General features: G+C 43.1%; 1 protein-coding gene across 2 annotated transcripts in view; it reads right to left on the reverse strand.

Annotated features, from left to right (window-relative positions):
- rabgap1l (RAB GTPase activating protein 1-like) overlaps positions 1–22,639 on the reverse strand; it is a 489,306-nt gene that overhangs the window by 312,551 nt on the left and 154,116 nt on the right. The window contains exons 1-2 of one of the 2 annotated variants that reach the window (XM_060830052.1): positions 19,754–19,852; positions 5,249–5,417 (exon numbers count right to left, since the gene is read on the reverse strand). In XM_060830052.1, coding sequence (XP_060686035.1) covers positions 5,249–5,417; positions 19,754–19,786 — 202 coding nt within the window. In that variant the 5' untranslated portion in view covers positions 19,787–19,852. Of the gene's footprint in view, positions 1–5,248; positions 5,418–19,753; positions 19,853–22,639 lie in introns of those variants that run through there. The other variant, XM_060830051.1, reaches the window with a different exon arrangement.

The following is a 22,639-nucleotide window of genomic DNA, read 5'->3' on the forward strand; positions in this document are numbered from 1 at the left end:
AGCATGAAGAGAGAAGCAAGGAGACGTCCACAAGTTAGCTGCATTAATCTCTCTGCCCTTGCCCAAAGTTGCTTCCTCCAATTCCTGTTGGAAGAGCAGAAAAACTCCATTTGGAGATACCAAACAAAAACTAAATCCCAAGGATAACAAGACTGACCTTGGGTCCAATCAAGCAACCACTGAACTATAAATTCATTGTGGCTATGCAGATATCAATGAGATAACATGGAAGAACTGAGGATTGCATTTCTGGACTTGGAGATTCTGGACTGCTTCTGGACTAGTGAAACAGAACTATATTGATCATGAGAGAATGTTTAAAAGGGCTAAGTTACATAAATTAGAAATCCTGTTCTCTTGCTGTTCTTAAAGTTGAGTATTACAATAAATTGTTACAGAAGGAACCTGCTGAGGTTTGCTTTTACTCCGACAGCAATCATAAAATCTCTCCAGTGTGGAAGCAGGCCATGCATCCATACCGATACTGAAGAGCATCACGTTTAGACCCTCCGCCCTAACCCTGCAGCCCTGCGTTTCCCATGGCTAATCCACCTAGCTTGCACAGGCTTGGACACGATGTGCTACTCAGTGTGGCCAATCCACCTCGTCCATACAGCTTTGTAACTGTGGGAGGAAACCGGAGTACATGGAAGAATCCTGTGCAGACACTGAGGGAATGCACAAACTCCATCCAGACAGTCGCACAGAGGTGGGAATCAAACCTGGGCCCCTGGTGCTGTGAGGCAGCAGTGCTAACCACTGAGCCACTGTGCCGTCCTAATCGGTTCAGAGGTAGACTGGAATTTTTGGTAGTCTCATTAAATCTTCATATTTGTGGCAACTCAGGGAACAGTGGGAAATGATTTCCAGTCATCATGGAAAGAGAATGTTAAATGAACTACATTGGCTGAGTTACTGTGGGTTATCCTGTCACTCTCATCAGGGTGAGATCTCAGCAAATTCCTCAATTCATAAATGTTACCACCCAAAACATCCACACTGGAGGTTCTGATGGATAATTCATCAGTTTGACTCACTTGGCCAGACTGCACCATAGCTCATGCAAACAAATTTCTCTCCCTCTTAAAAAATTCATTAACTTTTCCCAAGGTCGTGGACTAGAGATTCAAACAGTCTTTCAGGGTTTCTAAGTGGTTTCTCCCCTGGCCGGTTAAACTTACAGAGCAGACACAACCATTTCAAGAGACAAATTATGTTCACACTTTGCTTTAAGGCCTAGTATTCTCAACAACAAAATGATGACATAACTCACCAAATCAATCTTCTCCACAGTCTTAGCTTGCTGCCCATAAATGCATGGCTCTCTATCTCAGTTTACACAAAGAGTTGCTAGCTACTAGGCAGTTGAAAGCTTAGAATTTTATTTGTTTATGGGATGGAAGTGTCGCTGGCTCGTCCAGCATACACTGACCATCCCTAATTGCCTTGGAAAAGGTGGTGGTGAGGTGACTTTCTGAACCACTGCAGTCCATGTGGTGTAGGGAGATCCACAATGCTGTTAAAGAGGGAGTTGCAGGAGTTTGAAACTGAAGTCTCGGCAATCTGTTTCTCAATCAGCTTAGTGAATGGCTTGGAGAGGAATTTTGCAGTTGGCGTTGCTGTGCATCTCCTGGCCTTGTCTTTCAAGGTGGCAAGGGTAATGGATTTGGGAAGCGCTATCGAAGGAGTCTTGGCGAGGTGCTATCGTCCATCCTGTAGATGGTGTCACTGTACATTAGTAAAAGGGATTCATGCTGAGACTGGTGAATGGAACAGAATATAGGAACAGGAGTAGGCCATTCAGCCCTCAAGTCCGTTCCACCATTCAATGAGATCATGGCTGATCGATGGCCTAACTCCTTCCATATACCTGCTTGTGGCCCATTTCCATGAATGCCTTTGTTTAAAAGAAAATCTATCTCAGATTTAAAATTAACAATTGATTCAGCACTCACTGCCATTTCTGGGGGGGATTCTAAACACCTACCCCCTTTCTGTGTACACGTGCTTCCTAACCTCTCGCTTGAAATGGTCTGGTCCTAATTCTCAGACACTGTCCCCAGTTCTAGAATCCCCGGCTACTGAAATTTTTTTATCTTTATCCATCCTGTCAATATCTCAAAGACCTTGATTAGATTCTTCTTTAACCTTCTAAATTCTAGAGAAAACTGGCCTAACTGACATAACCTCTTCTCATAATCAGCCCCAAAAGTACAGGTTCCTTCTTGTAAATCTATGTTGCATTCCCACCAAGACCAATATATCCTTTCCCAAGGTGTGGTGCCCAGCTCTGCTCTGCTTACTCCAAGTGGGGTCTAACCAGGGTTTTGTATAGCTGCAGCATAACTTCTGCATCCTTACACTCCAGTCCTCCAGATATAAAGGCCAGCCTTGTAGGCTGTTATAATCCTGCACAAAGTCCAGCTTTTTGAGTATTGCTGGAGTGGCACTCATCTGGGCAAGTGGAAAAAAAATTGTTACCCAACCTATTGTTCAATTACATAATGGAACCTCTTTTACATGTATCATTTCCCTCCTCTTCTGATAAATCATTCCAATCATTTATTTACCTGTGTGAAGAAAGTTTTCAATCCACTTTTCACTAACTTATTTTTCCTTGTTCTGTTGGTTTGACTTGGTCTCAAGCAAAACCCTGGCCTTAACTTATTGAGTCCATTTTGTATGTATCAGTCCCCAATCTTAACCTTACCTTTTGACAAGAGAGCTTGATCCTTCCTTATCGCACTCTCAAATCCAACTGTCATCCATAAACTTGGGATTTGTTAAATTTATACTACAATTCAATGCAAATCCCTCAACAATGGAGCATTGACCAGACTCACAAGACACAATTCCCATAAACTATTCACATCACTAATATCAAAAACTCTCTTTTTCCTACCACGAGTTGCAGCTTACAGTAAAAAAAGACATTCCTCTGTGAAATTCTGTTTGGTTTGCTTAAAGGAAAATTGTTCTAATACAAGATTTCAGCATGGCATTATGCAATCAATAACTTTATTTTGAAGTACAATTTGCCAACACGCCAGTAACTTTGGTTCTCCCAACAATGATATGCAGATGCTGATTCATTATTCCCGATAAAAATAGCTCTTGCCTGTGGTACAGGAAACAGCAGAATTCCACAGAGGAATGATTTTATAATGAGCTGTACAGGAATGTGACCAGGTAAGGAAACTAAATTGATATTCATGTAGACTAATTTAGCAGATGGGCACAGGAATGGCAGATGGATTTTTAATCAAAATAAACCTAAGGTAATGCATAATTGAACAGGTAACAAGATTGTGTACAATGAAACGGCTCACATGCTTGAATCTGCTCATCACACTGAGGGCTTATCATGACTGTATCATCGGAGGATTCCAATTCCATACCAGAATGACTACTTAATTAACGTGTTAAAAATAACAGACTAGGAAGAACCTCAAGAAGTCCCAAGATCAGAAAGGTTGTTGCGCTCACTGAGACTCAAGTGCACCTTAGCATATACAAGTGTCAAACTGATTAAATGCAAGTCATAATATTTTCTCACTTGTGCTTTGTGTAGCGAAAAGACATTTTAAGGAATGACCCACATGAGGACACTGATCTCGGTTGGTCCACAATGGAGGTATCCTTTCAAAAAGGTTTGCCCTGACAATATTACCAAGAGATTAAGGTGCCCGTTACAATCAGAAATATTTTGAAAGGGATTAGTAAGGATGAAAGGAAGGAAAAGAAAGATCTTGCAATTCTATAACAACCTCTGTAATCTCAAAATGTTCCCTGAAGAAGCTTTGCAGCCATTTCATGCTTTATAAAAGAAGCCACTGTTGTAACAATGCAGTCATTAACTGGTGCACACAGCCAGGTCCCATAGACACAACATGATAATGAGCAGATAATCTGTTAGTCATCATGGTTGAACAAGAAATGATGGCTCAGACATCAGAAGTCATCTCAGGTTCTTTTTTTTCATATAATTTTAAATTTTATTCTTTATGAAGCATTTTTTTTGGTGGAGCCTACTGAGCTTTCTGATGTGGAGTGTGATACACCAAAAACATCAGCACAATCTCCTGAGTTAATTAGGCAAATTGAAATTCAGTTACTATAATCATCTGGATAAAGGGACAACAAAAACTGTCCAGGAGTTTACTCAGGCTTTCTAACCTAGAGTGTGATTCACTAAACTGATCACCATGAGTGCCTACATTGATTAGACCAATGAAGATGAAAATAATTGCATCAATTGAACAGCACTGCATTAGTTATTACTGTATTGCTCTTGGAGTAGAACCAAGTGCAAGAATGATTTAGGGAGCAAAGATCAATTTCAAAATTATTGAAATGCTGAAAGCTGGGAAAAGAGGAAGTCATTTGCCCTGCCCAGTTAAGGGCTCTTTTCAATCGACATTTGAAGAAAGTGGAACACGTTTGAAGTCTTCTTTCAGATGGCCATGAAGAAAGATTAAAAAGGTGGTGGAATATTTGTTACAACAACATGGGATTGTGCAGCACTGTTGCTGCTGCAACAACCTGACCTTTCTGCTATGGGTACAGATAGTTCGGCTTTTTTTTAAACTGGCCTGTACTGTCATGGGAGCAGCTTGCAGTGAACCACCATTGGATACCCATTCCAGTAAATGATGATTCCATAAAGCAATCCCTGACACCTTTCTGATCAACAGCGCTCATAGCTCTCATTCAACGTAAAAAAAACACCACTACAACTTGGTCAACCGGCCAGTTAGAGTAGTTTAACAAACATCTAATGCAAGTCAGTAACCAAAGATGGAAAGCAATCACAACAAGCGAAGGAAACAAATCCTGTGCTTTTCCTCCCATTATACTGCCAACATACGCACAAGCGTTAATTTCACAAGCACATATCATGCAAATGTAGAGATCATGCAATCAAACATTACATCTGGTACTTACTCTTCTATTTAAAGATTAGAGACACAGTTATCCACATATAGTTCATGGCTAAAGTATTAGACAACACTGCTCGAAGACAATATGATATCTAGAATGAAAGCTGCATTTTTTTTTACAGGTTAAATTCTGAGTGAGAGGGCAGGGATCTCTAACTTTCAACAGTCTCCAGCAGCATCCATATGAAAATATAGCACATGAATGCGTATCCGCTGTTTAAAGCTTGTGTAATGATTTTGTTGAAATAAACGACTTTGACTGTAGTTCTGTTCAGGAACAGTTTGTTTTTCTAAACCTTGTCACGTACCTTCATCATCCTTATCATCTTGGGGGGAGAGGGTCACACTGGCTTGCCTCCCATGGTACAGCATAAAGCCGGTTGCAGCAGGAGCAGTTCCATCTCTCTCAGACTGCTTTTGCAAAGACACCACTTCATACATCGTGTCACTAATACCTGCGTGATCTTTGCCTTCCGACTGCAAAAGAAAGAAAAATCTCTTGTGCTTTTGGACCAAAATGAACTATTTTTGACGCCTGAAAATAAATGGAGCAAGTAAAATGCAACAATAATCACAGCGATCAGGACAGTGAATAGCTTGTGGCACTAAAAATACCAGAACCAGCAGCCTTATGATATCAAATCATAGTACAACACAACATTGACAAAAACATTATCTGGTCTCTATCACACTTGTGAGAATCTTACTGTGTACTTTCACTTCTGGCATTGCAACAAGGAACATTATAAATTTGCATCATGATTTTTACAAACATACGAATCAGGAGTAGGCTTCAGCTGGTCAGCCCCTCGATCTTGCTCTGCCCTTCAATAAGATCATAAAGGATCTGATTGTGACCTCAAATCTATATTTCCAGTTCCCTGGATAACCTATGTACTTTGGCTTAAAAATATTCAAGTCAGCTTCCACCATCTTTTCGGGATCAGTGGTGCTGCATTTTGGGAAAGCAAATCTTAGCAGGACATTTTAGGTCAGCACGATGGCTCGGTGGTTAGCACTGATGCCTCACAGCGCCAGCGACCTGGGTTCAATTCCAACCTCGGGTGACTGCCTGTGACAAGTTTGCACATTCTCCCCGTGTCTCCGTGGGTTTCCTCCCTCAAGCCAAAGATGTGCAGGTCAGGTGAATTTGCTATGCTAAATTGCCCATAGTCAGAGGGAAATGGGTCTGGGTGGGTTACTCTGCGGAGGGTTGGTGTGGATTTGTTGGGTTGAAAGGCAGTTTCCATACTGGAGGGAATCTAATCTTATACACTTAATGGTAAAGTGTTGGGGAGTGTTGCTGAACAAAGAGACCCTGGAGTGCAGGTTCATAGCTCCTTGAAAGCAAGTGTCGCAGGTAGATAGGATAGTGGAGAAGGCATTTGGTATGACTTACGAACCTTAGGAAAAAAAGACTATGCTTTGAATGGACAACCCCTTATTTTTAAACAGTGATCACTTGCTCTAGATTCTCCCACAAGAAACATCCTCCCCACCCCCACCTTATTAACACCCTTGAAGATTTTGTTTCAATCAAGTCACCTCTTCTTTTTCTAAACTTTTACAGATAAAAGCCCACCTTGTTCAGTCTTTCCTCATAATCTTATACACCGCTATCAGGTTCCCCCTCTCCCCCAATCTCTCCCCACAGGAAACGATCCGAGTTTATCCAGCCTATTTTGTCGCGGAAATGCTCCATCCTGGTAAATCTCCTCTGTGTCCCGTACAGTGCAATCCCACCCTTCCTGCAGTGCTAGAACTGCACACATTACTCTCAGCATTAATTACAAAAGGAATCATGCAGGTACCACAAGTCTTTCGGAAAGCTAACGTTATCATGACGGGAATTGGATACAAAAGTAGGGATGCTCTGTATCCACTATGCAATACACTGGTAAGACCAGGGTGGGACTGGTCACTTCATTTAAGAGGGGTGCAAGTGTTTTGGAGGCAGTTCAGAGAGGATTACAAAGATTTATAAAATCATGAGGGATATAGGTAAAATGAATAGCAAAACTCTTATCCCTACAGTGGGGGCATATTTTCAAGGTGAGAGGAGAAAGGTTTAAAGGGCACGAGGTGCTCACATATGACTGAACTGCCAGAGGAAGTGGTGGATGCAGGTGCAGTCATAACATTTAAAAGAGATTTGAACAGGTACATGAATAGGAAAGATTTAGACAGACATGGGCCAAACATAGACAAGTGATCCTAGTTTAATTTGGAAAATTTGGTTGGCATGGACAAGTTGGATTGGAGGGTTTGTTTCCATACTGTCTGCCTCTATGCCGTCGGCCTGCTACAGCATTCCAAAGAAGCTCAACGCGAGCTGGAGGAACAATACCTCATCTTTCATTTTACAACTTGCAGCTTCTGATTCAGCATGGAGTTTAATGCTTTCAGATCGCAATCTCTACTCACACCACACCATTTTGTCTCATTTTCTTTGCATTTTTGGTCTTAACTTTGAATTTGGATGGCAGTGGTTCATTACTTTGCCAAATATTCCTGCTCCATTAGCATTCTCTTTTACTATGCCACTTAATTATTTTGTCATTTCTTCCATCTTATCCCAGTCCTTCCCTTTTTATTTCCACACCCTTTCCATTTCAGTCACCTCAAAAGCTTTTCTCATGCTTCGCAATTCTTATGAAAGCCTGAAACACTGTGAACTCTGTTTCTCTCTCCGCACATGTGGCTGAACCTGCTATGCCCAACCATTTCTCTCTTAATACAAATAAACAGAGTAGACTTTCAAGTCATGACACAAGGAAGGTAAGAAAAGCAGCAATTTGAATACTGTTATACACCAAGATAATTACAGTTTCTTACTATACCTATCTGAGTTCATTTATTTACAGTGGGAAAGTGCTGATTCACAAAGGAGAGCAAGGAAGATGACTATGAAGAGCAGTATTTGAGATTATCCTATAACATCTTAAGAAAAAGAAGCCGATGGGATGGCACAATGGCTCAGTGGTTAGGTCCAAACAGGACGTATTTTTACTTCAGACTCGAAGCTTGCATGTCCACAAGTTTATGAATATCTAGACCAGTTTATTTACTGTGAGATTAATTGAGACATTATACTCGTTCTGGAGTGGGCCAAATTATGTTACAGCAGTTTCTGGTAGGATAGTTAGAATAGCAGACTTCAATTGAAATATTTTGATGAACAAAGATGGTAGTTGCTCAAAATGAAACAGAAATTTCATGAGGGCATTTTTAAAAAATGGATATCTTCAAATTTCAAAGTCTTAAGCGAATAATCAATGGGTCAATGTTACCAAAACTTTCTGCCACTGCACAACTTGCTTTATAGAACATAGAACAGGCCCTTCAGCCCACGATGTTGTGCTGACCACAGATCCTCATGTATGCACCCTCAAATTTCTGTGACCATATGCATGTCCAGTAGTCTCTTAAATGTCCCCAATGACCTTGCTTCCACAACTGCTGCTGGCAACGCATTCCATGCTCTCACAACTCTGTGTAAAGAATCTGCCTCTGATCTCCCCTCTATACTTTCCTCCAAATAGCTTAAAAGTATGACCCCCCCGTGTTAGTCATTTCTGCCCTGGGAAATAGTCTCTGGCTATCAACTCTATCTATGCCTCTCATTATCTTGGATACATCAATTAGGTCCCCTCTTCTCCTCCTTTTCTCCAATGATAAAAGTCCAAGCTCAGTCAACCTCTCTTCATAAGATAAGCCCTCCAGTCCAGGCAGCATCCTGGTAAACCTCCTCTGAACCCTCTCCGAAGCATCCACACCTTTCCTATAATAGGGCGACCAGAGCTGGACGCAGTATTCCAAGTGCGGCCTGACCAAAGTTTCCTGAGCTGCAACAAGATCTCACGGCTCTTAAACTCAATCTCCCTGTTAATGAAAGCCAAAACACCATATGCTTTCTTAACAACCCTGTCTACTTGGGTGGCCATTTTAAGGGATCTACGTACCTGCACACCAAGATCCCTCTGTCCTCCACACTGCCAAGAATCCTCTCCTTAATCCTGTACTCAGCTTTCAAATTCGACCTTCCAAAATGCATCACTTCGCATTTATCCAGGTTGAACTCCATCTGCCACCTCTCAGCCATCTCTGCATCCTGTCAATGTCCCGCTGCAGCTTACACCAGCCCTCTGTACTGTCAACGACACCTCCAATCTTTGTGTTGTCTGCAAACTTGCCAACCCATCCTTCAATCCCCCCATCCAAATCATTAATAAAAATTACAAACAATAGAGGCCCAAGGACAGAGCCCTGTGGAACACCACTCACCACTGACTTCCAGGCAGAATATTTTCCTTCTACTACCACTCACTGTCTTCTGTTGGCCAATTCTGTATCCAGATAGCTAAGTTCCCCTGTATCCCATTCCTCCTGACCTTCTGGATGAGCCTACCATGGGGAACCTTATCAAATGCCTTGCTGAAGTCCATATACACCACATCCACAGCTCGACCCTCATCAACTTTTCTAGTCACATCCTCAAAGAACTCGATAAGGTTTGTGAGGCATGACCTGCCCTCACAAAGCCGTGCTGACTGCATTTAATCAAGCCATGCTCTTCCAGATGGTCATAAATCCTATCCCTCAGAATCCTTTCTAACAACTTGCAGACGACAAGCGTGAGACTTACTGGTCTGTAATTGCCGGGGATTTGCCTATTTCCCTTCTTGAAGAGAGGAATTACAGTTGCCTTTCTCCAGTCCTCAGATACGACTCCAGTGGAGAGCGAGGATGCAAAGATCTTCGCAAGTGGCGAAGCAATCGAGGATAAATCTGGTCCGGGCTTGGCGACTTGTCAATCTTAATGTTTGACAAAATTTCCAGCACATCAGCGTCCTCTAACTCTATCCATTCCAGCATGCACACCTGCTTTTCAAAGGTTTCATTCACTACAAAGTTTGTTTCTTTCGTAAAGACAGAAGCAAAAAAACTCATTTAGGGCTTCCCCTACCTCCTCAGACTCCACACACAAATTCCCTATTCTATCCCTGATCTTTGACCATTCTCTTTTCCTCACATTAGTGTAAAATGCTTTTGTGTTCTCCCTAATCCGTTCTGCCAAGCCTTTCGCGTGCCCCCTCCTGGCTCTCCTCAGACCATTTTTGAGCTCCTTCCTCACCTGCCTGTAATCCTGTGTAGTTGAGCTTGACCCTAGCTTCCTCCACCTTATGTAACCTATCTTTTTCCTTTTGACGAGAAGCTCCACCGCTCTTGGCATCCAAGGTTCCTTTATCTTACCACTTCTTGCCTGTCTCAGAGGGACATATTTATTCATCACTTGCAACAATTGTTCCTTAAACAGTCTCCACATGTCTACAGTGCCTTTAACATGGAACAATTGCTCCCAATCCATGCTTCCTAACTCATGTCTAATCGCATCATAGTTTCCTCTTCCCCAATTAAATATCCTCCCATTTTGCCTAATCCTCTCCTTCTCCATAGCTATGTAGAATGTGAGGCAGTTGTGGTCACTATCACCAAAATGCTCTCCCACCACAAGATGTGATACCTGCCCCAGCTTGTTTCCGAGCACCAAGTCAAGAATGGCCTCCCCCCTCGTCGGCCTGTCCATGTACTGAGTTAGGAAACCCTCCTGAACACACCTGACAAAAACAGCTCTATTCAAATCTTCTGCTCGAAGGAGGTTCCAATCAATATTAGGAAAGTTAAAGTCACCCATTACAACAACCCTACTACGTCCATACTTTTCCAAAATCTGCCGACCTATGCTTTCTTCCATCTCCCTGCTGCTATTGGGGGGCCTGTAGTAAACCCCTAACAAGGTGACTGTTCCCTTTCTGTTCCAAATTTCCACCCATGCTGACTTGTTAGACAGATCTTCCTCGACAATGGAAGCTTCTGTAGCTGTGATACCCTCTCTGATTGGTAGTTCTACACCCCCTCATCTTTTTACCCCTCCCTATTATTTTTAAATGCTCTAAACCCTGGAACATCCAGCACCATTCCTGCCCCTGAGAAACCCATGTCTCTGTTATGGCCATAACATCATAGCACCAGGTACTGATCCATGCTCTAAGTTCATCACTTTTATTCCTGATACTCCTTGCATTCAAGCAAACACACTAACTGATCCCTTGGTTCCTGTCCAGGAAAATCCTTCCCACTAGCTGGTCTACCTCTTGCTATTGCCTCATCTGCGTCAACTCTCACCTCCGGTATACAGCTCAGGTTCCACCCCCCCTGCCATACTAGTTTAAACCCTCTCGAACTACTCGAGCAAACCTTCCACCCTGGACATTGGTCCCCTTCCAGTTCAGATGCAACCCGTCCTTCTTGTACAGGTCCCACCTTCCCCAGAAGGCATCCCAATTATCTACATATCGGAAGCCCTCCCTCCTACACCAGCTGCGCAGTCACGTATTAAGCTGCGCCCGCTCCCTGTTCTTCGCCACGCTCTCTCGTGGCACCGGTAGTAAACTAGAGAACACTACTCTGTTTGTCCTGCTTTGCAGTTTCCATCCTAACTCCCTGAAATCACTTTTTATATCTTCGATCCTTCTCCTGGCTATATCATTAGTGCCAATATGTAACATGATTTCTGGCTGTTCGTCCTCCCCTTTGAGAACCTTATACACCCGATCGGAAGCGTTCCGGACCCTGGCTCCCAGCGAGGCAACATACCTTCCGGGAATCCCGATCCTGACCACAAAATCTCCTGTCGATTCCCCTAACTATCGAGTCCCCTACCACGAGTACTTTCCTATTCTGCCCCCTTCCATTCTTTGCCACAGTGTCAGGCTCCGTGCCAGAGAACTGACTGCTATGGCTTTCCTCTGGTAGGTCATCATCCCCCTCCCCCAGCAGTACCCAAAACGGTATACTTATTGCTGAGGGGAATGTTCACAGGGGATCTCTGCACTGTCTGACTGTCCCCTTTCCCCCCCTTGACTGTAACCCATCTATCCTTGACCTGAGCCTCAGGAGTGACCAACTCCCGATAACTCCTCTCAATTACCCCCTCAGCCTCACGAATGATCCGTAGTTCGTCCAGGAGAATAAAATATTTATCATTTGCTATCATCTCTACAAAGGTTAAATTTGACAAGAATAGAAATGTACACAGTAGATAATGTCGGAACCAATAAAAGTCTCCATTTACATTTTATTCCAATGTAGAAGAAACATTTTTCAATACGTTTGCTGGACGTTTCTTCCAATTTAACAACGTCAATCACAACAGCCAGGACTGTTACGCAGTTCCTCAACATTTACTCTATCAATATGAAACACAAATTGACACTCATGCAGTAAAGCCCTTTTTGAAATTTGAAGCAAATAAAAGTAGACCCTCGCAAGACTATAGGGATAGACTGTTCTGACAAAACCATATAGGTAATTTTGCTTATTCACAATTTAAAATGAAGGGAGCTCCTCCAGCTGGAACCTGGATATATCAAGTGTTTCACTGGAATAAACACAGTAAGTGCTTCTTCTGCCCTGTGTTAAGGTCATTAATGCAGTTAAGAAATAGTAGCAAACTAAGAATAAGAGATCAAGGCTCTGGAGATAGGAGTTCAAATCCGACCAGAGCAGCTAGTGGTATTGACATTCAGTGAATAAATCTGGATTTAAAAGATGGTCCAATGATTACCTCAAAACTACTGCCAACCATTGTAAAAAAAACTTCTTTATTAGGACTCATTAAGAGAAGGAAAACTGCCACCCTTACTTTTGCCTATATGTAACTCACAACAACGAGACTGATTCTGAAATGGTTTCGGAAATAGCTAAGCAACCTAGTCAATTGGACTCAATTGCTAAAAAGTCTAAAAAACAGGAATGAAACCAGAACAGACCGCCCAAGCAACCTAGGCCCAGGAAGGGTCCTCCTCATTAACATCTGGGAACAACAGCTTGGCAGTCATAATCAGAATGATACCATCACCTTCGCTGGGTATGATCTGTCCCAATGGCAGGACAGACCTAGCAGAGGTGTTGGAACAGTGCTATACAGATGGGAGGGAGTTGCCCTGAGAGTCAAAGAACATTACAGTGCAGGATCAGGCCCTTCAGCTCTCCAAGCCTGTGCTAATCCATATCCTCTATATAAATCTGCCACCTATTTTCTAAGGATCTGTATCCCTTTGCTTCCTGTCCATTCATGTATCTATCTAGATATTTCTTAGATGACGCTATCATTCCCGCCCCCACCATCTCCGCTGACAACGCATTCCAGGCACACATCATCCTCTGCGTAAAGAAGTCTCCATGTACATCTCCTTGAAACTTTTCCCCCCTCACTTTGAATTCGTGACCCCAAGTAATTGAGTCCTCCACTCTGGGGAAAAAGTTTCTTGCTATCCAATCTACCTACACCCCTCATGCATTTGTAGGCCTCAATCAGGTTCCCCCCACAACTGCCTTCTTTCCAATGAAAATAATCCTAATCTACTCAACCTCACTTCATAGCTAGTGCCCTCCATACCAGGCAACATCCTGGTGAACCTCCTCTGCACCCTCTCCAAAGCATCCACATCCTTCAAACCAAAGTCTTATACAATTGTAACATGGCCTGCCAACTCTTGTACTCAATACCTTATCCAATGAAGGAAAGCATGCCATAAGCCATCTTGACAACTCTACTGACCTGCGTTGCCACCTTAAGGGTACAATGGACATGAACACCCAGATCTCTCTGTACATCAATTTTCCCCAAGACTTTTCCATTTAAAGTATTGTTCACTCTGGAATTGCATCTTCCAAAATGCAACACCTTGCATTTGTTGGGATTGAACTCCATCTGCTAATTCTCTGCCCAACTTTCCAATCTATCTCAATTCTGCTGTATTCTCTGACAGTCCCCTTCAATATTGCTACTACATCAATCTTAGTGTCACCTGCAAACTTGCTATTGAGGCAATCTACAGCTTTCTCCAGATCATTTATGTATATCACAAACAACAGTGGTCCCAGCATGGATCCCTATAGGACACCACTGGTCACAGGTCTCCATTCTGAGAAGCTCCATTCCCCTGCTATTCTCTATCTGTTGATCCCAACCAGTTCTCTATCCATCTAGCTCAAATACCCTGGGCCCCATGCAACTTCACCTTCTTCATCAGCCTCCCATGGGGAATCTTATCAAATGCCTTACTAAAGTCCATGTATATGACACTTACATCCCTTCCCTCTTTAATCAACTTTGTCACGTCTTCAAATAATTTTGTCACATTTGTAAGACATGATCTTCCCAAAACCATGCTGCTGCCTAGCACTGATAAGCCCATTTTCCTCCAAATGGGTATATATCCTATCCCTTAGTATCTTCTCCAGTAGCTTCCCTACCACTGACATCAGGCTCACAGGTCTGTAATTACCTTGATTATCCTAGGTACCCTTCTTAAACAAGGGGACATTAGCAATTCTCCAGTCCTCTGGGACCTCCCCCGCTTTCAAGGATGCTGCAAAGAAATTTGGTAAAGCCTCAGCTATTTCCTCTCTCCCTTCCCTCAGTAACCTGGGATAGATCCCATCCGGTCCTGGGGACTTGTCCATCTTAATGTCTTTTCGAATACCCAACACTTCCTCTCTCCTTATGCCGACTTGACCTAGAGTAATCAAACATCTATCCCTGACCTCAATGGCCGGTGTTTTGTTTTCAGAAATTCAGCTAATGGAGAAGAAAATTAATTGAGCAATCCTTACTGTATTTAATTCCCTTTTGGTTAAGGAATTGAGCTTACATTTGATGACAAGTACAGAGTTACTAGCTCCTAGTGGACTCTCAAAGTCAAGACATTGAGATTAAGCTTGTATCAATGGTGTGCCACTGAAATTTGAGTCATAGAAGGTCCCCACAGAATAAAAATCCTGAAGTTGACCAAAGGAAGAGTTTTTTCAAAAATAGATATCCCTAGAAAGATTCCTTATATCCAGTGCATGAAGACTAGCTATAGACATCTAATTAAATCACAAGTTGGAAAGAAAATTAGAGTTGTAGAGATGTACAGCATGGAAACAAACCCTCCGGTCCAACTCTTCCATGTGGACCAGTTACCCTAACCTAATCTAGTCCTATTTGCTAACACTTGGCCCATAACCCTCTGAACCCTTCCTTCATATAACAACCTAGTTGCTTTTTAAATGCTGTAATTGTACCAGCTTCCACCATTTCCTCAGGCAGCTCATTCCATACATGCACTACCCTGTGTGAAAAAGTTGGACATGGACTGTCCTGCTGACCTTTGAGGGGCTCTATTCTCGCCCTCGTTACCCTTTTGTCCTTAATGTATTTATAAAATCCCTTTGGATTCTCCTTGACCCTACTTGCCAAAGCTATCTCATGTCCCCTTTTTGCCCTCCTAATTTCCGTCTTAAGCATACTCCTACTGCTTTTATACTCTAAGGATTCACTCGATCTCTTCTGTCCATATCTGACATGTGTTTCCCTTCTTTTTCTTAACCAAAAGCTCAATTTCTCTAGTTATCTAGCTTTCCCTACACCTATCAGCCTTTCCTTTCACCCACAGGAATGGAGAGTCTGTGGACTCTCGTTCTCATTTTTGAAGGCTTCCCATTTTATAGCCGTCCCTTTACCTGCGAACATCTACCCCAATTCAGCTTTTGAAAGTTCTTCGAGTAAAAAATGAGGTCTGCAGATGCTGGAGATCACAGCTGCAAATGTGTTGCTGGTCAAAGCACAGCAGGCCAGGCAGCATCTCAGGAATAGAGAATTCGACGTTTCGAGCATAAGCCCTTCATCAGGAATAAGAGAGAGAGAGAGCCAAGCAGGCTAAGATAAAGGGTAGGGAGGAGGGACTAGGGGGAGGGGCGATGGAGGTGGGATAGGTGGAAGGAGGTCAAGGTGAGGGTGATAGGCCGGAGTGGGGTGGGGGCGGAGAGGTCAGGAAGAGGATTGCAGGTTAGGAGGGCGGTGCTGAGTTGAGGGAACCGACTGAGACAAGGTGGGGGGAGGGGAAATGAGGAAACTGGAGAAATCTGAATTCATACCTTGTGGTTGAAGGGTTCCCAGGCGGAAGATGAGGCGCTCCTCCTCCAGCCGTCGTGTTGTTGTGTTCTGCCGGTGGAGGAGTCCAAGGACCTGCATGTCCTCGGTGGAGTGGGAGGGAGAGTTAAAGTGTTGAGCCACGGGGTGATTGGGTTGGTTGGTTCGGGCGGCCCGGAGGTGTTCTCTGAAGCGTTCCGCAAGTAAGCGGCCTGTCTCCCCAATATAGAGGAGGCCACATCGGGTGCAGCGGATGCAATAGATGATGTGTGTGGAGGTACAGGTGAACTTGTGGCGGATATGGAAGGATCCCTTGGGGCCTTGGAGGGAAGTGAGTGTGGAGGTGTGGGCGCAAGTTTTACATTTCCTGCGGTTGCAGGGGAAGGTGCCGGGGGTGGAGGTTGGGTTGGTGGGGGGTGTGGATCTGACGAGGGAGTCACGAAGGGAGTGGTCCTTGCGGAACGCTGATAGGGGAGGGGAGGGAAATATATCCTTGGTGGTGGGGTCCGTTTGGAGGTGGCGGAAATGGCGGCGGATGATACGTTGTATGCGGAGGTTGGTGGGGTGGTAGGTGAGAACCAGTGGGGTTCTGTCTTGGTGGCGGTTGGAGGAGCGGGGCTCAAGGGCGGAGGAGCGGGAAGTGGAGGAGATGCGGTGGAGGGCATCGTCGATCACGTCTGGGGGGAATCTGCGGTCCTTGAAGAAGGAGGCCATCTGGGCTGTGCGGTGTTGGAATTGGTCCCCCTGGGAGCAGATGCGGCGGAGACGAAGGAATTGGGAGTATGGGATGGCATTTTTACAGGGGGCAGGGTGGGAGGAGGTGTAGTCCAGGTAGCTGTGGGAGTCAGTCGGTTTATAATAGATGTCTGTGTTGAGTCGGTCGCCCGAGATAGAAATGGAGAGGTCTAGGAAGGGGAGGGAGGAGTCTGAGATGGTCCAGGTGAATTTCAGGTCGGGATGGAAGGTGTTAGTAAAGTTGATGAACTGTTCAACCTCCTCGTGGGAGCACGAGGCAGCGCCGATACAGTCATCGATGTAGCGGAGGAAAAGGTGGGGGGTGGTGCCAGTGTAGTTGCGGAAGATGGACTGTTCCACATATCCTACGAAGAGGCAGGCATAGCTGGGGCCCATGCGGGTGCCCATGGCAACTCCTTTAGTTTGGCTACGAAGAGGCAGGCATAGCTGGGGCCCATGTGGGTGCCCATGGCAACCTACGAAGAGGCAGGCCTTGCCTAATACCATCAGAATTAGCCTTCTTCCAATTTAGAATTTCAACTTTTAGATCCAATCTATCCTTTTCCGTCATTATTTTAAAACTAAAAGAATTATGGTCGCTGGCCCCAAGGTGCAGCCCCCACTGACACCTCAGTCACCTGCCCGACCTTATTTCCCAAGAGTAGGTCAAATTTGCACCTCCTCTAGTAGGTACACCCACATATCGAATCAGAAAGTTTTATAATACACACCGAAATTCTAAGAGTAATCTTCAAATCTAACATTAAGTAAACAGGAACTCTCAAGAAAGTATCACATTTCATCTTTAACAGGTAACTTGCTCTTTCTTAATTGTTAGAATACAAGTACCACTCTGGGAATTTGATGTACTTCCTCTTAAAAGTTATGTCTCCTGCCAGTACTGCTTTTAACTTTGGATTTGTAATTTTTAATGATCATACAAAACTATCTACTTACCTTGGGAGCCTTGGACTGACTTAAACAATCTTTTTGTTCAAATATTTTTGATATTTCTTATAATCTTTTTTGATTTGCTTGAGCTGATCTTGCCTCAACATTGACTCCACACGCCGTGAAGTCTCATGGCGTCAGGGCAATGAAACCTCTTGCAGATTACTACATACTGCCCTCCCACATATGATGAATTAGCTGTTTTTCTATGTTGAGCAAGACTTGGAGGAAGCACCGAGGGTGGTGAGGGCACAGAATGTACTCTGGGTGGGGAACTTCAAAAATCCATCAACAAGAGTGGCTCAGTAGCACCATAAGTGATTGAGCTGATCGAGTTCCTATGAACATAACTGCTAAACTGAGTTTTTGACAGGTGGTGACATAACTAACAGAACAGAAAACCCTCTGTCTTAGTCCTTAACAAACTACCTATTGTAGATGCATTTGTATTTAACAATATCATTAGGAGTGACCAGGGGATCTTATGGAGAAGGCCATCTTCACATTGAGAATACCCTCCATCGTGTTGCGTGGCTCTATCACTGTGCTAAGTGGCAAGTTAAGCGATTCCATAACCAACAGGTCAAATGTAATCCCCTGCAATTCAGCCACAGTCAACTATCAAGAGTGACAGCTATTTAAACAATTTACTAGAGAAGAAGACTCCACAAATATCCCTATCTTCAAGGATGGACGAGCCCTGCACATCAGCACAAAAGGTAAGGCATTTGCAACAATCTTCAGCCAGAGATGCCGAGTTAATGATCCATCTCAGCCTCTGCCAATAATCCCAAGTATCACAGATGCCAGTCTTCAGTCAATTTGATTCACTCCACGTGGCATCAAAAAATGGTTAATGGCACTGGATACTGCAAAGGCTTTGGGGCCCGATAACATTCTGGCAGTAGTACTGAAGACATGAATCCAGAACTTGCCATTCCCCAAGCCAAGCTGTTCAAATATAGCTACAGTACTAGTATCTACCTGAAAATGTGGAAAATTGCCCAGATATGCTCTGTAGAATAAAGCAGGAAAAATCTAGCCCAGAAATTACCACCCCATCAATCTGCTGTCGATCAACCATGGAAGGTGTTATCAACCATGCTTTCAAGCAGCAGCTGCTCAGTGATGCCCAGTTTGGGTACCGCAGGGCCACTCAGCACCTGATCTCATTACAGCCTTGGTTCAGACATGGACAAAAGAGCTGAATTCCAGAGGTAAGGTGAGTGTGACAACACTTGACATCAAGGCTGTATTTGACCAAGTGGGGATCAACAAGCCCTACCAAAATCAAAGACAATAGGAAAACTTTCAGCTGGTCAGAGTCACGCCTGCACAAAGGGAGATGATTGTGTTGTTGAAGGTCTGTCATCTCGGCTCCAGGTCACATCTTAAGAAGTTCCTCATGACACTATCCTCCGTCCAGCCATCTCCATACGCTTCATCCATGTTATTCCTTCCATCATAAGAACAGAAATTGAGTTTTTCGCTGATGACTGCAACTCCTCAAATACTGAAGCAGACCATGTCCAAATGCAGAAGGCCACATATCAGTCAATTAAGATGGGCAATAATGCCTGCTTTGTCTGTGACGTCCAGACACATGAACAAGAGACCTCTTACGTTCCAAAGTTCAATTTCTCTATTCAAGATCTACCTGCACATACTCCTTGACAATGGAATTGAATACAGTGTCTCTCTCTCATCTGCACAGTAATGCATGCAGCATGAAAGAGTCACTCATACATAGTACAAAATGTATAACACATACTGCAGTGCCAAACAAACTGCAACGCATATAGTCTGAAGCATAATTAGCAAACATTAGGTGCAAAATGTTCATTAACACATGTACAGCACAAAATATACAATAATCCAGTGTGAAGTGCACAAACAGCACAAAACAATAAGGTACTTGAGCACTCAGAAATTACAGCATTAGGCAAAACAGCACAAAGTATAACAAAAATCTAAGACTCAGTCAAAACGTACACGCTAAAAGGAGAAGAGAATAACAGAGCATATACTTGAAGAAAACGAGAAAAATAATGAAAAAGACAGACACTGTCAGTTAGCAACAGCATTGAAAGAGTGCAATAGCAAAACAGATAGAGCCTCAGAAAGAGAGACAAAACTTGCAATTTACCGAACAATACCACAAGTAGCTACTGAGAACCATGAGTCGCGCTTATTTCCTGGGATCTCTCCAAGTCTTTGGTGGGGCGTGAAGAAGGGTTGCCTTTCAAAAAGTAAGTACATTCATCTCAAATGGATTCAGGAATCTCCAACCGAGTTGCAAATGGTCAGTAAATCGCATGAAATTTGGGCAGCACTGCCCTCCTGAGGTAGATTATTTCACACTCAGTTTGCTAAACTCTCTTTTAAGTAGCCAGAGTAAATGGACTTAATTTTGACAGCTCGCATGAATGGGTAAATCCAGGTCGTACAACAGCCATATTTATGTGCAACCCTTTAGATGCAGTCTTTGAAAAAGCAAATCATTGCATACATACAATTAGGTTTAAGTTAAAAATCACACAACACCCAGGTTATAGTCCAACAGGTTTAATTGGAAGCACACTAGCTTTCGGGGCATCGCTTCTTCATCAGGTGATATCATCTGATGAAGGAGCAGCACTCTGAAAGCTAGTGTGCTTCCAATTAAACCTGTGGGACTATAACCTGGGTGTTGTGAGATTTTTAACTTTGTACACCCCAGTCCATTACCGGCATCTCCAAATCAGGGTTAAGTTAGTGACTCTTAAATCAAAAACTCTGAATTTTCATTCTAATTCTGCTGCTTTATTGGGTTTGCTTTCTTACTAATTGCTTAAAAATATGTTTGTATTATATAACAAGTCATTTACCCCTCTGATGGCACCATAATTTAAATTCCTGATGAAGGGCTTATGCTCGAAACGTCGAATTCCCTATTCCTGAGATGCTGCCTAACCTGCTGTGCTTTAACCAGCAACACATTTTCAACCATAATTTAAAGCCTAGATTCCCTGAAAAAAGAGGACCAACGTAGTCTCATACATTTACTGAGAACCCACCTTTGCACAAACACCATAAAGATGCAAAGAACTTGAAAAGAACATTGGGGAGGCAATGGTCTTGAGGCATTATCGCTAGACTATCAATCCAAAAACTTAGCTAATGCTCGGAGGACCTGGAAATGGTGGAATTTGAATTCAAGCAAGAATTTGGAGTTAACGATTTAATGATGACCGGGAAGCCATTGTTGACTGTGGGAAAAATTCATGGGGTTCACTAATGTCCTTTACCAAAAGAAATCTGTCATCCTGACCTACATGTGACTCTCCAAATCCACATCAATGTGGTTGACTCTTAACTGCCCTCTGGGCAAGAAATGCTGGTCTAACTAGGGACACCTACATCCGCTGAATAAATAAAAAAGATTTCATTTGACACACTGGATCACATAATCACCTCCAGTTCAAACACTCCAGAAACGTAACTATATACCCCAGGCTGATACTGCAGTTCAATGCTGAGGGATTTGCACTTTCAGAGAGGCCATCTTTCAGATAACACATTAAAGGGAAATCCAGGCAGAAGTAAAATATTCCAATAAACTTTTAAAGAAGAGCAGGGGAGTTCACCCTGCTGTCGTTGTACTCATCAAGTTGGGATGTCATTTTTAGGTTGTATGGACCATTGGTGAGACCACTTTTGAATGACTGTGCACAGTTCTGGCAGCTCCTGCTGTAGAAAGGATATTATTGAATTGGAGAGGGTTCAGGAAAGATTTACTGTTGCTGAGAATGGTGAGCTTGAGTTATAAGCACAGGCTGGGACTTTTTTTCACTAGAACATAAGAGGTTGAGGGCTGGCCTTATAGAGGTTTATAAAATCATAAGGGGCATATTTTTAAGGTCAGAGGAGAAAAATTTAAAAGGGACTTGAGGGGCAATAGTTTCACACAGAAGGTAGTTAGTGTCTGAAGATGAACTGGCAGAGGAAGTGGTAGATACAGGTACAGTTGGACAAGTGCGTGAATAGAAAAGATTTGGAAGGATATAGGGCAAATGCAGACACTTGGGATTAGTTTAGCTTACAAAATTCGGTTGGCAAATACGATTTGGATCAAAGGACCTGTTTTGGTGCAGTAAGACTCTACAATGAAATCCAATCACTATTGAAGAAAAGTGACAGGGAGAAGCCAAACAATCAAAGGTGTTTACTTAACACCTGCTGTCAGGAAATTCCTCGAGTCTCTAATTAAGGCAAGGACGAGTGAACACATTGAAACTTTTCAGAGAGCGGCAGCATGGATTTGTAAAGAGTAGGTCAGGTCTGATAAATCCAAATGAATATTTTAAACAGCTGACTGAAGTAAATTACAGCGTGTTAGGGTGCAGAAGGAGGCCATTTGGCCCATTATGTCCACACTGGCACTCCAAACAAGCTTCACGTCTTAGTGCCATTATTCTACCTTTCACCATATTCTTAAAAATTAGATCATCGTTCAAATAGGAAGAATACTCCATTGCCCTTTTAAGTGCTGCATTTGACTCCACGTCTATTAGACTTCCCAGCAGTATATTCCAGACCAAAACTTACAATGAAATAGCTATAGATATGATTTGTATGGATTTGCAGAGGGTGTGAGATAATACAGGTACTCCTCCTACAAGATTGTAGCTAAATTTTAATAAATAGAATTATTGACTTAGTTAGGAAGCATACTGAGCAACCGGGATGGAGAGCAGGGAACAATGGATAGATACTTTCATTGACAGAATTTGGCTCAGTATTATCCAGAAAGAATGTGTGTTGGAACTTTACCTCATCACCATAGTTATCAAAGACGTGGATGACGAGACAGAAAGTCTCAGATCCAAATTTGCTGATGCCACAAAGATAGCTAGTGGTATAATGATCATGTTTGCAGTCTAGCAATCCAGAGACTCAGACCAATGCCCCAGAGACAAATCTAAATGCAATTATTTAATTAATTTGGAATAAATAGACAAGCTGCAGTCGTAGTGACCATGAAATACTAATC

The sequence above is a fragment of the Hemiscyllium ocellatum genome, chromosome 9 (genome assembly GCF_020745735.1).
Source record: "Hemiscyllium ocellatum isolate sHemOce1 chromosome 9, sHemOce1.pat.X.cur, whole genome shotgun sequence".
NCBI classification, from domain to species: Eukaryota; Metazoa; Chordata; class Chondrichthyes; order Orectolobiformes; family Hemiscylliidae; genus Hemiscyllium; species Hemiscyllium ocellatum.